We start from the raw sequence: 15802 nt of genomic DNA, 5'->3' as shown, positions 1-15802 counted from the left end.
GGTTTGGTCATATGAGTTGAAAATAATGTTTTTTAAAGGTTAAAATGCGAAAACTTACTTTTTTATTATTCCTATTATTTCAAGTTTCAGATCGATTACTTCAGTCTCCAAGCGCTGGAGGTGAGGGAAGGGAAGTTCATGTGTGGATGAGGCACACCCACACAAACATCTGTAGAGTCATTATCTGCTCACATGGCTTAGAGAGATTTACAATAGCAAATATGTGTCTTCAAGAGTTTGAAAGATCAACCACACCTCCATTTTTATGACTAAATTTCCACCTCGAAAAGCTTCTCAACATTTGAACAATAGGGTCAAATGAACTGTCATCCAGCTAAAACAAGACGTTAGACATAAAATGTTGTCCATGGGAAAGGAACGAGGTGTCGGAAAAAGAAAGAAAGAAGGACGCAGGATAGGAAAAAGAAAAAGCCAAAGAAGCACAAGAGCAGGGATGGATGGAAAGGCAGGTTTCAGGGAAGAAAAGGAGGAAAGACAAAAAGGGGAAGTACCGTCAGTGAGAGGAAACAGGTAGAGCAGGCTGGTCTATTTACAAGCCTGAGGCAGTCTCTCGGTTTCTGCTTCATTCTATAGGAAGCTTGTGTCCGTCGAGGGCAGTGAGTCCTGAGTGAGAAGCCGCTGAGGAGGAACGACTAAAGGAGAAAAAAAGGAAAGCCATGGCTGTGAATAAATGCATCAAATACCTGCTCTTCTTCTTCAACCTTCTTTTCTGGGTGAGTCTGAAAGGAAAAACATTTGTTTTTTTTTTACATCATTTTAAACTCAACACTTTGACTTTTCAGGTGATGAATCGGACAAGTGTTAATTCTCCAAGCAAATGTTCAATAATGTCATTTTTGTTTTTAGAGATTATTACCAGTTTAAATTGTAATAATCTTGTTTCCAAGAGTGTCTGAGACTGGATCAGTGGCAGGTTTGTCTGGTTTGACATTGGGGTAATTTTATTATTCAGATTGTTTGGGTTTTTGTCAGTTTTGCTGCAGAATGAATGGGTGTGTTACACTGGTCTTTGAAGCTGAGCTGTAGCTTTAATTGTCTGTTTCTGTTGTTTATTTTCTGTTTTTGGGGCTTTTGTTAAAGTTTAACAGATGTCAGACATTTTTATTTTGGTCTTTTGTATTTAATCTTTTCTTTCTTTTGTTATTTATTTCTTATTTATTCTTCATTTCCCACTGTGTTTGCTTTTGTATAGTAACTTTATTTTCCATGTGTTACTGTGCGGCGCCGCTCTGCGACGACCTCTGTCTGTGTCTCAGCTCGTTGTTGTTAATCAGTCGTATCAGGAGCGTAGAACAGGTTGTGTCGGCTCTTTATCATCTCCCTGCCTCTCCCTCTCTAAACAAACATTAGCTCAGTTTCAGGGCGTGGCCCGTCGCTCGGCCACGCATCGTCACATCTGTCATCTGCAGCCTTGTATCACTCCTCCACCTGTGCTCAGATGTTGCATATGAAGCAGCAGCCATTGCTCAATCTAAAGAGTCTGGGGTTTTTCCTAAAACCTCTTCGGGAGGTTTGATTCAGCCCACTCTGCTTCACATGGCTGTATTTCCTCATACTACATAATCACATGCTGGTTATTCTATAGCTTCACTCAGGCATTTGGGATTAAGTTCTTGCACAAACCTGATGCTGCGTTACAGGTAGACTCAGTGTGCTTTACAGTAAGATACATGCAGCAACAAGTGAAATATGTAAAATGAGACATGGTGGTTTTATCAGCAGTTAGTGTTGGAGGTAAAGATCATCAGTCATTAGTCCAGAGGAGCAGCAATATGGTAATAATAATCCCCTGAAAAGGAATGTGAAATTCGTGAAACTAAATTATTAGTTTATATTCTCCAAAGAAGAATTTATTCGCATTCCCACGTCCTGCACGACCATAAAAAGGTAGATGGACAAAATACACGTATCTAACCTGCTAAATATCTGTGAATCTGATTGTAAAGATCTGTCAATTCTCACGATGAGTTTCCTACAATTAGCTCGGCTTTGAGTGGACCCGTGAAGACTTCCGGGTCGACGTGCACTTTTAAACTTCTGTTTCCCTTTACTTCCAGTCTTTTTGTTAAGTTTGTGAAGCTAAGCGGGGTTTGAACGTCCTTTAAACTCTCTTTTGTCACTTTCCACACAGTTGTTGTGGAGTTTGTTTCTGTTTCTCGTAATTACCACCACTTGAGTTAAAGTCTGTGTAAAAACTTTGATATTGAAACGATTAGATTCTGATAACTTCAAAACGAAAAAATTTAAAAAAAATCCATCTACTGGACGTCATCATTAGCAGTAAAGGAGCATCTCAAAAACTGGCAGAATTTTAAATCCTAAAGAATTAACACTCGCAACAAGTTTTCATCAGTCAATCGATAATGACGTAAAAGAGCAACTTTTACACCACTTACTCTGTTGTCGTGGTAACTAGCTCGTTACAAACAAACTGAACGTGTAAACGCAGCCTGGATCTATGTCTGTATCTCATACAACCATATATATACATTTACATTTATGTAAATGTATATATATATATACCATGTATCCAGCCTCACCTGATTCTGAATAAGACGTCAAATGTGGATTTCCAAAGTGTAAAACTTTGTGTTTAATTACAGTATTTAGTGAAGACTGTGTAACCCTTGAATGAAAAACTACCACTTACTTCCCCTTAAAAATGACATTTTTATCTAATGATAAATAAAATCTACCAAACCTCAGTTTAGAACGCTGCAGCAGTAGCTTTACCTGGACAGGTAAGACCTGTGGCTAACAGCTAACATTAGCTAATTGTGCAGTTACTGAATCAGTTACTCTTCTATTTCCGATATTATGACACGACGTTTCAGTTTAGAAACTCGTCACCAGTTTATCACCAGAATAAAAAGGAAACTAACCACCGTACCTCACCACACGACACGTTTGTTGTTTCTGGCTTTGATTCGCTCTCAGCCATGATGCATAATGATGACGTCATTAAGATGACTGAAGAGCATGTTGGGAAACGTAGGGACATACAATGAACGCATTTTTGTGTGTTTATGATCAGGTTTTTAGAGCATCCTGTTAAATAAAGGAGGCGGGACGGCACAGACATTAGCCTGCACTGTTGTGTTGCTCTGAGCTCTGGGCTTCAAAACATTCTCTGAACTGTTAAAAATAGTCTTCATCACGTCCTTCTTGTTTATCCATCAAACTCTGTCCTGTTTAAAATAAACCGCCCGGTGTGAGAACGTCAGTCCTGCTGCCCGCCGAGGTTATTTCAGTCGTTCTCTCATGTTTCCAGAAACAATGTTGAATCAATGTTAACTTGATTCGAACCACTCAGTGGACATGGTGGACATGATGTGTTTACCTAATGATGATGATGGCGAGGGTGGGGTCGGGTTGTTATTTACTGTAAAGCCTATTTACTGTAGTTTTTTAAACTTGTGGCTCCGCATTAGCTTTCAGTTGCTAAGTGATGCTTCCTATCTACAGAAACCCAGACGCAAGAGACGAGCGTCACGCTGTGGAAAAGATCATGTGATGTTCAACTTCATGTTGTGAGTTGTGTCAAACTCATAGCAGCGGTGTAGATAAGAGGTGATACAGTGAATTATGATGCTCCCACATCAGGGCTGTAACACAACTCTCTCGGCATCTGACGACAGACAAACTGCTGCAGACACATCCCGCCAAGTGGTTTCATGGTCTGTGAGAAGAGATATAACCAGTTATCTGCTCGTCTCTGTGCATTAACGCCTGTTAGCAGAGTGCTCATATCATCCATGAATAATAGATGCTGCGTTCAGGGACCGTTTCGAGCAGAGGAAAGAGATGAACCCAATGGAAAGATAGCATGTTTTAGCACTACAGCAAACCACAGGTGCACAGTAACTACATACAGATGGGTGTGCTCTGTTGATGATGTGGTTGTTGGATTTTACTTTCACTGACAAATTTGAAATCGGAAAAAGAACTGTTTATTTCATTTAATTCATTTTTAAAGGAGCTATTTGTACGTTTTTGCTATTGCTACATAGCTAATGTTAGCATTAACGGCTGTTGCTAAGCGCTTCACCCATCGTTGTGTTTACAAGACAAAGAGGTTATAATACGTCCTCTGAGCAGCTGCTTCTTCAGGGCAGACTGGACTGGGCAGTGACTCGGTATCGGAAAGTGATGAGACAGTCCGACCGGGCCTGAGCTATCTGGTTAGCATGCTAACTTCAGTAGAAGAGGAGAAGTGATGGAAAAAGAAAAAAAACATGAACCTAGGCCAGAAAAACAGGTGGTTTAAAGGTTTTTCAATATCTGAACAAAATTAAAACAATGAGCAGAGAGGACATCTTGTATCAGAGATCATGTGATCGTACAGACAGGCGGAGGAAGGTGGAAGAAGGTGGAGGAATGTATTCAAAGTAAAGGGTAGATCTGTCAATCATCAGCCTGGTAGAAATGCTTTCCGTCTGAATGTAATGTTGAGTCAGACAGACCTGAACAAAGACCCAGAAACTGAGGGGTGGTGTTGTCAGACTCAGTGGTCTCTCTCACCTGTAATTAGTAGTGTCACTGCTGTAATTTTGTGTGTGTGTGTGTGTGTGTGTGTGTGTGTGTGTGTGTGTGTGTAGTTATTGTGTACTGACACCGTCTCGTCTGGTGGATTCAAAGTGAATCCAGCAGAACAGTTTGTCCAGTATCTCAGTGACACAGTGACTCAGTACTACTGTGTTCGACTGCCTGTGAGTCACTGCTGAGGAATGAACCGCCTCGTGCGGATTAACGAGTCAACTGACCTCGTAATTATTACTTTTGTAGTGTTTATTATTTGTCACACAAGAAGAAGAAGAAACTCGTGATCTCAACATTGCAGTTCGACAGATGTACAGGAAGCCAGCAGGGACATAAAGGAACAGGAAACTCATTCTCCACTTTAGACGAATGTGAAAACTGATGTTACACAACATCTTTATTACTCACTACACAGGAAACTATTGGGTTTAATTATGTTCATTAGAGTGATTGAGTTAAAAAGAATATGATGACTACTTCAAGTTCTTAAGAAGACACACAACTGATTTACTTTAATCCTGATCAGATGTAATCTATAACAAATTTAACCTGATAAACTGCGACTTTCATCAATTTAATGTGTAACCCTGATATTTTTTAATCCTGATAAATCAAAATCTTGAGAAAATTTAATCCAGTTATAATCCTGATTTAATCCTGATCATATAAACTGTAAAGCAAATCTAATTTAATCCTGATTAACTGTAATTCTGATCAGACATATTCCCATTTAATTGAAATCATTTTAATCCTGATTATCTGTAATCTCGTTCAAATGTGATCCTGATCAATTAGATTCCAGATTCACTCAAATCTTGACTCCAGATCAGTTTTAATCCCAATCATCTGAAGTCCTGATCAATTATAATGCTGCTCATCTATAGTCCTTATGATCTATTTATCACCTGTAATCCCAATTAACTTTAATCCCAATCAACTCAAACCAACTAATTAGAAGTAACTGTAATTATAATTATTTTAATCCTGTCAGGTGTAACCCTAATTAATGAATCCCAAACAGCTGTAATCCAGATCAAATTCCAGTCAGATGTAAAATCAATGAAATGTAATCCTGAACAACTGTTGTTTTGATCAGTTGTAATTTAATAATATAATTAAATTGAACTGGTTTTAATCCTGGTTTCTAGTAGTTTCTTTTAGAGCCGCTGCACACAGTCCTGCTGAGATGTTGCTCAACAGGTTTTCTGTGTGTGTGTGTGTGTGTGTGTGTGTGTGTGTGTGTGTGTGTGTGTGTGTGTATTTGCATTGACGCAGGTTGGAATCTCTCTGATTTAACTCTGTGATAACAACATCTAAACCTCTGTACAAAGCCTTTTCACTGGATGTTTGTTCAGTGCAGTGACCGGCCTCTCACCGCCGGCATCCACCTCTCAAAGAAAAACAGCAGCTTTGTATGGGTGTGTTTCTTTTTTCTCTTCAGTGATGTAGCTGATAAAACAGTAACTCACTCCTCCACATCCCAGATCCAGCCACAGATAGTTTCCCGTTAATGGTCGTCCTCGCATTTTTTTTTAACAGTGTGCTGTGAGTTGATCAACAAACAGTTTGAGTTTCCTTATCTTTGAAGGGTTTATAGAGAGTAAAGTGTGAGCAGAGTGATGGAGGTTCGTCCCTCAGGCCGTGTCATCACCAGCAGACTGTCTCTCTCTCTGTTTGTCGTTCAACTGATCTGAACTTTACAAATCCCCTCAGGTCCGAAAACCTGCTTTCAAACGTTAAGCATCTCCATAACTTTAAATATAAATGACCGAATGTGCAACAACTGAAGATAAAGTTTGTCAAAACAAATGAGTGACGGCGAGGAACCTAAACATCTAAAACTTTAGCAGCACTTCCTGTAAACGATCCTACAACTGTCAGACGTTCATGTTGCTAAATCCTGATTGGTGCACGGAGATGACATCACCTTTATCCAACAGAACGGAGTAAATCTCTCAGTGTTCATGTACGGTCAAACCTTTAAAACACATAAGAATATAGAAATACTCCAATACCAATTGTTGTGACACTAAATTAGTTTAATTGCTTCGTTATAAACTCCTAAAAGCACCGAGAAACTTTCCTCCTTCAACAATAAAAAACAAACTTTACTTTAAAGAGACGTAACAGTGAGCGATGAGGTAAAAAGCACATTAACAGTGAAACTACTGAAGTGATCTCCGTCTACTGAGCAAAACCTACAGACTAGATGGAATAGTTACTGGAACTGAATTATCAAATAATATTTTGATGATTTTTAAATACTTTTAATTTATTTTACTTGTATTTCCATTTTTCTTGACTATATCATTTAGTTTATGACAGGTGTGTTTGAGGACTGAGATTGAGGCGGTTATGAAGCAGCTTAACAGACTCGAGCACACGCTCACCTGAGGTCACAGCTGATTGGTCAGAAACACCAGACTGTGGTTGCACTGGTTTCACTGGTCAGGTGTGTGTGTAGGTGTGTGTGTTACTTATTCAGCTTTCGGAGTAAGAGCTGTGTATCAATAGGCTGAGGGTGTGGTGGCTTCACATGCACAGTGTGTGTGTGTGTGTGTGTGTGTGTGTGTGTGTGTGTGTGCTGTCATTGTGAGCGCAGAGGTCGCGTCCTCTGCAGATGTTTGTCACGCCTGTTTCCGTTCATTCAGCAGTGAACCGATGATCCATCTTTTTTTTCCTTTAACATAAACACAAAGTTTCCTTTAGTCTTTATTTCCAGGACGGAACATTTCACACACGATGTGACACAACGCACAGAGCGAAGTCACATGTAGAGCTGCAACCAGTGATTGTTTTCATTATCGATCAAAATGCTGATTCTTCTCTGATGAATCCATTAATCATTGAATCTTTAAAATATCAGAAAATATTGAAAAAGCTTGTTTTTTTCTCCCAAATCTAAAAGAAAGTTCTTTCTCACATTTTGTATTTAATTCATTTTGTATTCAATTCAAAAGGAATAAGTGAAAGAAAGTTGCTGGTTTTGACTTTAAACCAGATGGTTACTTAAATTAACCTCAACAACCAGACAGGCTGGTGGTAAGTGTACCGGACCTTGGTTGTCATGGTTACAATAATGAACACGCGAACTGTACCGAGAGTGCCATACCAGACCTTCGTCGCCGTGGTAACTATAACAACGGTCGTGGCCTGGTTAGTTTCATTTAGGTTCAAATTAGTTCTTCCTCAACATTAGACGATGTTTGTTGTCATGGTTACAACATAAACAGCTAGTTTTACACGGATATCGAACACCGCTCTCCTGTGTCATATTCATACATCCACCGCAACCCCCTCCTGACATCTGGCTGCTGGATGTCGCCTAGCAACAAAAGGTAACTGAGGGTCATAGTAACCTGCTACACAAACGACCCACGAGCTCGTTTTTACTTTCGGACGGTCTGTAATTAATATAAATGAGTAAGAAAAACCTTTAACTGGAGACTATGATTTAGGCCTAAATGATTATACAACTATTAAAAAATCAATTCAAATCAATTAATTGATCACTTGAGCTCTAAATTTCACTTTAACTGAGTAACATGAACATATGTAAAATAATTATATTTTAGTTAAAATTTAAAGTTTAGTTAAAATTTTTACTAATTTTCTTGCTGTTTGATTTAAATGTTTAAATAATTTTTCTTTTTTTGGACCCCACGTTCTCAACACTTAAAGAAAATATGCAAAAACTATTTTAAAAAATCATATGATTCATTTAAAAATATTTAAAAACGGATAGAAACAAAAGTGCAGCTTTTATTTTGATTTAAAAAAAAAAGAAAAGTTTTCCTGTGAATCCAGGAGGGTGTGTCTGTGTCCATGCATTTTAATTCATTTACATCCATTTCATCTACATGATCCTGTAATTAGCTGCTGTGTGTTGGTCTCCAAGGAGACGCCGTGGTCGTGTCCTCTGACCGGGTCTCTGTTTTCCGGCTCTGCTGCAGCTCTGAGGATGAAATATTGATGCTGGATAATTACTCTCAGAAGCCTTATTGTGGCGGCTAATTGTATGAGTGGTGAATAATACATGTCACTCATCAGTCCTGAGCCCCGCCCACCAAGGAGCTGGACTCCAGTCTGTTCATGTAGACCTGATCCTCAGAGAGTCCAGATCCTCAGAGAGTCCAGATCCTCAGAAAGTCCAGAGTCCAGATCCTCAGAGACTCTGGTTGTTCAGTCTATCTATCTATTTATCTATCTATCTGAAACTGTGTCTGTGTGAAGGTGACAGTTTTTCTCCACCAGGTGTCGCCAGATTGTCACAGATAAACTTAACTCAGAGGAAACATGTTGCACATTTTCTAATGTAAAATTTCTCTCTCTCTCTCTCTCTCTCTTTCTCTCTCTGTACAGGTGAGTGGTTGCATCATCCTGGGTGTGTCCATCTACCTGAAAGTCAGCAAAGATGGAAACCAGGTGAGTTTAATCATTTCCACATCCACACAAGTAAAGACAAGTTTGAAAACTCTTCAAAAACTCAGTGTTGTGTGTTTTACTCGCCCCCTCCTCCTCTTCCTCCTCCTCTCCCTCCTCCTCTCCCTCCTCTTCTTCCTCCTCCTCTCCCTCCTCTTCTTCCTCCCCTCTTCCTGTCCTCAGATCACCAATGAATCTCTTCCTGGCATCGATCTGATGATCGCCATCGGGGTGATCATCATGGTGCTCGGGTTCCTGGGCTGCTGCGGCGCCATCAGAGAGAACCGCTGCATGCTGCTGCTGGTGAGCGTCACCACCTGATTCTTCATCATGTGATCTGACACTGACACTTCCTGTCTGAAATCAGGACTTATGTTTCACCTCTGAGAAAAAAAAGATTTCATTTGTTTCATCATGTCATCAGTATTTTTAGGGCTGAACAATTCAGTGGATCTGAAATGACAAAATAACTCATGATGATGAATTATGAAGGACAGTGTTGCATTTGCAACTTTAGTGAAAAAGAGTAATACACTTTATTTTTTATTTGTATTTTTTAAAGTGTAAAAAGTGCAAATTGTTTTCTTTATTTCTTTAATAGAGACAATATGTTGATAAACATCAGTATAAAAACACAATGTAAACATGTAGGATTGTAACTATCCTGAAAACAACATAGTATAGTAAGGCATGAAAAGGCATGAAAAGTCATAAAAACGTCATAGTATATATAGTAAGGTATAAAAAGTAGCTACATACTTATTTATATCCGTAAACCAAAAAAACATAACAGGTCACAATACACCACCAGAAATATTCTAAATCATAATTTTTATAAATTATTGATTGCTGCTTATTTTCAGAAGCAAATCAATTATAAACCAATCAGAGATGAAATATTGTTGTTGTTCAGATACTGATGCTGGAATCAGAAATGTAAGATGCTGCTTAAAATACTGGATCAAGACCTGCGAGTACGAGTCTGCACATCGACCCAGTAACATGTTATTCATTAATAAACTGTAACCTTTCACACCTGGATAAAACAGCAGTTTTTCCATGAATCAAATCAACAGGAGCCCAAACAGGAAGCTGACAACTGCTTTTTTTAGAGGAGTGAAGAAAAACTGATTTCTGTTAAATTGTGTAACGTTAGCTGTTAGCAAAAAATTCGACAACATGTTCCACTGGAAAGTCTGCTCTGAAAACGTTCACATGCTTCTAATTAAAACAAATCCTCCTGTGTTCCCTCAGTTCTTCATCACCCTCCTCCTCATCTTCATCCTCCTGCTGGCGGCAGGAATCCTGGGAGCCGTGGGCGAGAAGAAGGTAAAACAGGAAGTGGCTCTGTGCTGATGTCGCCTGCGCTCTCATTACTTTGTCTGGAAAATAACAAACTTTATGTCGTGTGTGTGTGTGTGTGTGTGTGTGCAGGTTAAGGACTGGGTGAAGAAGCGTCTGGAGAAATTCACCCCACTGTCAGAACAATCAGAGACTGTGAGGGAGGACCTGGAGAAACTGCAGCGGGAGGTAACACACACACACACACACACACACACACACACACACACAATCAACAACACACACACACACACACACACACACACACACACACACACACACACACACACACTGCAGTCAATCCTCCATGTAGTTTCTAACATGTTGATCAGCCTGTTGTTACCATGGAGATCCACTGAAGGGCGCACAAGCATCAGACACTGTTGAAATATAAAAACATGATATTGATGAAGTCTGCAGACGAACTGGAGCTGCCTCACACAGTTTGTCAGCCTCGGGGTCGGGGGCGTGTGTGAGGTCACTAGTTCTGCAGAAGAGGGCGTGGCCTGGATTGTAATAATCATATAACTTGTAAAAAGATTTAAGACCGTGACTGAGTTTTTTTGAAGAATCAATTTGTCTCTAAAATACTTTCTTCAGATTTTTTGTTTGATCTGATCAACAGTCCAAAACCCAGCGTTCAGTTTCCTGCCACATGTGACAAAGAAGAAAAACTCGCTCATTAACAGTGTGATCGTTAGTGATCATTAATGTTTACGGCTCAGTCTCATGTCTTGTTGTGTTTTCCCTCCAGCTCAAGTGTTGTGGTCTCGTGAACGGACCCTCAGACTGGACCCAGATCCCCGAGTCCTGTCGCTGCAACAAGACTGAGCCCGACTGCGGCTCGTCGGCCCTCTACAATGAGGTGAGGCTGAAGAACATCTTTATATTATAATCATCAAACCATGTGATGTACAGTCTGATGATGATGATGATGATGATGTTGATGATGATGATGATGCTGATGGTGGTGTTCTCACCCTGCAGCCCTGCTCCAACAAAATCATCACTCTGATGGAGAAAAACATGGAGGTGGTGCTGGGAATCGCCTTCGCCATCGCCATCCTGCTGGTCAGTACACACACACACACACACACACACACACACACATACACACACAGACACACACACACACACACACACACACACACACACACACACAAAGAGAAGTACACAACATTCTGATGTTGGAAAAATAAGATATTTGCATTGCATCATGGCGTCGGAGCCAAACACAAAAAACGTTTAAAATAATGTGGGATGCTAAAACACTGCTTCAAGTTATAACAGGAAACATTGAGGATAAACTTTTTATTTTTACTTTGTATTTTTTTACACTGATGAAAACATGTTGAAAGAATCGAGCCTGAGTCAGATCCATCAGCAGAACAAGAAACCTACACATTTTACATTATATTTCTAGTGTACAAGTATCTAATATTAATAATAGTAGTTATAATAATAACACTAAGCTTGATTTGTATAGCACTTAGTGTTTTACAACAAAGAAATGAAAGAAGAAAGAAATGATGTTTCACATGAAAAGGCATGAACATAAAACATGTAAAATGAGATGGAATAATAATAAAATAATGACAGAAATAATGATGTATAATATCATAATAATAATACAATATAATAATTAAATAAATAATTAAAGTAAGTTAAAAAAAATTACATAGAAAGCATAAAATCGTTGAGACATTAATACTTATAACAGCATTTGAAGGAACGTTAGAAAGTACAAAATAAAATGTTCAAAAATATTCAAAAAAATATATAAAAAATTGATTAAATACATAGAAAATTATAGATACGCAGTATCAATCTGAATATTTTTGATACTGAATAAAAACAGTTCTGCTATAGTTGATTAATGGTTGGACAATAATGATAATATTCATTATTGTTGAATGGAAATGTGACCATCAAACAAAAATGGAATAATCCAAAAACATACTTATATTACATACATACATATTAAACACTAAGTTCTATGTCCTGTATATGTCACTGTTTCATCACCTGATGTCTTCTACTCCCTGCAGATTTTCGGCATGGCCTTCGCCATGATCCTCTACTGTCAGATCGGCAGGAAGGATGGCGCCACCGGCACTACGACTAATGCCTGAGGCCCCACCCTCGTTACCAGGCAACAGCCAATCAGCAGTGCCCGAGTGACCCACGCAACATAAAACCTAACTTCAGTGCTACTGTACTTTAACCTGTGCTTTTATTGTGAAGGAGCACGCTGATATTTTGGCTCATTAATACACAGCCTGTCATTAAACTGTATGGATTTCAGCTAGTGCACAGGTTAAATGTATTTATATTTTGGGCAAATATTATATAATAAATAATAAGTGCTATGTGTGAAAAATGTGAAATAAATAAATGATTTAAACGTTTCCGAGAAAGAAAGTGAGGAGATTTAAATTATCCAAATAAAAGATAACCAAGGGAAAAAAACAAATGTATTTTTGATTTACTGAGTAATGAATCTTGTCTGAGCAGGAGAGTAAACAACAATATCAGAGTGTTCCTATAACTTCACAGAAAACCTGTGATAATGTATTTTACAAAAATACTCATCACGTCACAACAAGGTAACAAGTGAAACAACAACACTCATCCATGTGTCAGTTCACACGAGGCCTCAAAGAACAAAAGTCAGGAAGATGGTCAAGAATACAAATCCTCATATCATATAGATCTTATTCTTTATGGAAGCCAATTGGTACCCCAAAAAAATAAATCAGTAAATAAGTGGTTACATATAAATTCATTAGTTTCTCATCAGTTATATCTCATATGAACGATTTGTACATTACAAATGTAATTACAACATTTTCTTTATGATTATAACAAATTCTTGAAAATTTTATTTTCGTACTTGTAAATCTGGACTCAAACTGCAGTTTAATTTATACATATATGAAAGATGCTTAAATTTGATTTTATTATAGTTTGTTATAGTAGTCATAATTTGATACTCCTATCAGAATGTCATTTCTGTGGTTCCTTATTTTTTATGTTCAATATTTTTTGGGGTAGGAATTAGCTTCCATACATTTATGTTCAAACACACACTGCTATAACTGTATTGCACTGTCTGCTGCCATTTTTTTTAATGGAAAATGCTACAAAATAATCCTCAGGAAGTTGAAGTGGTGTGATCGTGCTGTTGTAGAATAAATACAAGTTATAAGAATAATGTCATTATGAAAAAAATAAGCTTTAAATTTGACACTGCTGCATAATTTAATACCTTATATCACATTGTTACAGAATATTATTTGTTCAATTTTTGTTTTTATTATAAAAGCTAAAAAGTTGTGGTTAAATCTTGTGGAGTAATACTTGATTTTTGTTTCTCTGCTCTCTGAATCCTATTGCTGTTGCTTTTTTTTTTTCATTAAAGATATTTTTATTTTTGTGTATTTTAATCACCCAACTGAAATAAGTGTCATACTATATAAGAAGTTCTCTCCAACATTTGCTTGTCTTTTATTTTTTAGTTACTAAGTCATAATAATGTTGCTTAAAGATTTTTACAAGGACCTTCCAAAAAGTAAATTAGGAAACAAATGTAAAGAAAGGAATTGACCTTGTGTTGGTTGTTTTCTGTGGACCCCCTCAACTCCACTGCAGGACCTCTGATGGACCCCAGGTCACACTTTGAAGGTTGTTGATCTGCATGCTGTGATGAAATAAAACAGATGATGTGGTTTGTTTGCCATCTTGACACAGTGAAGCTGATGTGTTCCTGTGTGAGCTCTACAGTCTGCTGTTTGTAATGGTTTTATCACTGTTAAGCTGTCAAACTACAATAAACGATGAAGGGAATCTCCAGCTGCAGCGTCTGGCTTGGTCTGTGACACAAGTGAAATGGTTAAGTACTGACTTTCTGATTAATGCCAGGACTCACTTTCCTTTCTCCTGTAGATGAATCCAAACTGCGCTTTTATTGCAGGAATACAATCTCTAGAGTACCTTCAGTTCACTCTTCATCATCTGCAGTTCTCATCGGGATCCAGACTTTAATGTTCTCATGTCACGTTCACTGTTACATGTTAGAAAATAAAAACGCCAGAGTATAGGAAGGCATATAAAGTCATAAAAACCCTATAGTACGGTAAGGGAAGAAATCCATAAAGGAAAAAACTATAGTGAGGCCTAAAAAGTAAAAGAAAATGGCATAGTATAGTAAGGCATAAAAATGACATAGTATAGTAAGGCATAAAAAGTCATAAAAACGACATAGTATAGTAAAGCATAAAAAATTACATAGTATAGTAAGGCACAAAAAGTCATAAAAACAACAAGGTATGGTAAGGCATATAAAGTCATAAAAACGACATAGTATAGGAAAGCACAAAAAGTCATAAAAATGATATAGTGTAATAAGGAATAAAAAGTAATAAAAACGACATTGTATAATAAGGCATAAAAATGACATAGTATGGTAAAGCATAAAAAGTCAAAAAAACGACATAGTATAGTAAGGCATAAAAACGACATAGTATAGTGAGGCATAAAAATGACATAGTATAGTAAGGCATTAAAAGTAAAAAAAAAGACATAGTATAATAAGGCATAAAAAGTCAAAAAAATGACATAGTATAGTAAGGCAAAAAAACGACATAGTATAGTAAGGCACATAAAGTCATAAAAATGACAGTATAGAATGGCAAAAAAAGTCATAAAAATGACATAGTATAGTAAGGTATAAAAATGACATAGTATGGTAAGGCATAAAAATGACATAGTATAGTAAGGCATAAAAACGACATAGTATAGTAAGGCACATAAAGTCATAAAAATGACATAGTATAGTAAGGCATAAAAAGTCATAAAAATGACATAGTATAGTAAGGCATAAAAACGACATAGTATAGTAAGGCACATAAAGTCATAAAAATGACATAGTATAGTAAGGCATAAAAAGTCATAAAAACGACATAGTATAGTAAGGCATAAAAATGACATAGTATGGTAAGGCATAAAAATGACATAGTATAGTAAGGCATAAAAAGTCATAAAAACGACATAGTATAGCAAGGCATAAAAAAGACATAGTATAGTAAGGTAAAAAAAGTGATAAAAACGACATAGTATAGTAAGTCATAAAAATGACATAGTATAGTAAGGCATAAAAAGTCATAAAAACAACATAGTATAGTAAGGCATAAAAAGTCATAAAAACGACATAGTATAGTAAGGCATAAAAATGACATAGTATGGTAAGGCATAAAAATGACATAGTATAGTAAGGCATAAAAAGTCATAAAAACGACATAGTATAGCAAGGCATAAAAAAGACATAGTATAGTAAGGTAAAAAAAGTGATAAAAACGACATAGTATAGTAAGTCATAAAAATGACATAGTATAGTAAGGCATAAAAAGTCATAAAAACAACATAGTATAGTAAGGCATAAAAAGTCATAAAAACGACATAGTATAGTAAGGCATAAAAA

At 37.3% G+C, this 15802-nt stretch overlaps 1 protein-coding gene across 1 annotated transcript; it reads left to right on the top strand.

Moving 5' to 3' along the window:
- The first annotated feature begins 677 nt into the window (after window positions 1–677).
- Window positions 678–14162, top strand: tspan8 (tetraspanin 8). The gene is made up of 8 exons (XM_022749470.1): window positions 678–734; window positions 8923–8985; window positions 9166–9285; window positions 10237–10311; window positions 10417–10512; window positions 11078–11188; window positions 11311–11394; window positions 12372–14162. The coding sequence occupies exons 1-8, from the start codon at window positions 678–680 to the stop codon at window positions 12453–12455; spliced, it is 690 nt and encodes a 229-aa protein (XP_022605191.1). The 3' UTR covers window positions 12456–14162.
- Window positions 14163–15802: the final 1640 nt, after the last annotated feature.

Source organism: Seriola dumerili, unplaced genomic scaffold (assembly GCF_002260705.1).
Source record: "Seriola dumerili isolate Sdu_G_001 unplaced genomic scaffold, Sdu_1.0 BDQW01000138.1, whole genome shotgun sequence".
In the NCBI taxonomy this organism is placed as follows: domain Eukaryota; kingdom Metazoa; phylum Chordata; class Actinopteri; order Carangiformes; family Carangidae; genus Seriola; species Seriola dumerili.
The sequence above is the reverse complement of the archived record's forward strand: the minus strand, read 5'-3'. Positions and strand labels throughout refer to the sequence as shown.

Coding starts and splice junctions, on each gene's coding strand:
- tspan8 (XM_022749470.1), top strand. CDS start 678: ATGGCTGTGAATAAATGCATCAAATACCTGCTCTTCTTCTTCAACCTT. Junction 10,312..10,416: donor GAGCCGTGGGCGAGAAGAAG/GTAAAACAGGAA, acceptor GTGTGTGTGCAG/GTTAAGGACTGGGTGAAGAA. Junction 11,189..11,310: donor CGTCGGCCCTCTACAATGAG/GTGAGGCTGAAG, acceptor CTCACCCTGCAG/CCCTGCTCCAACAAAATCAT.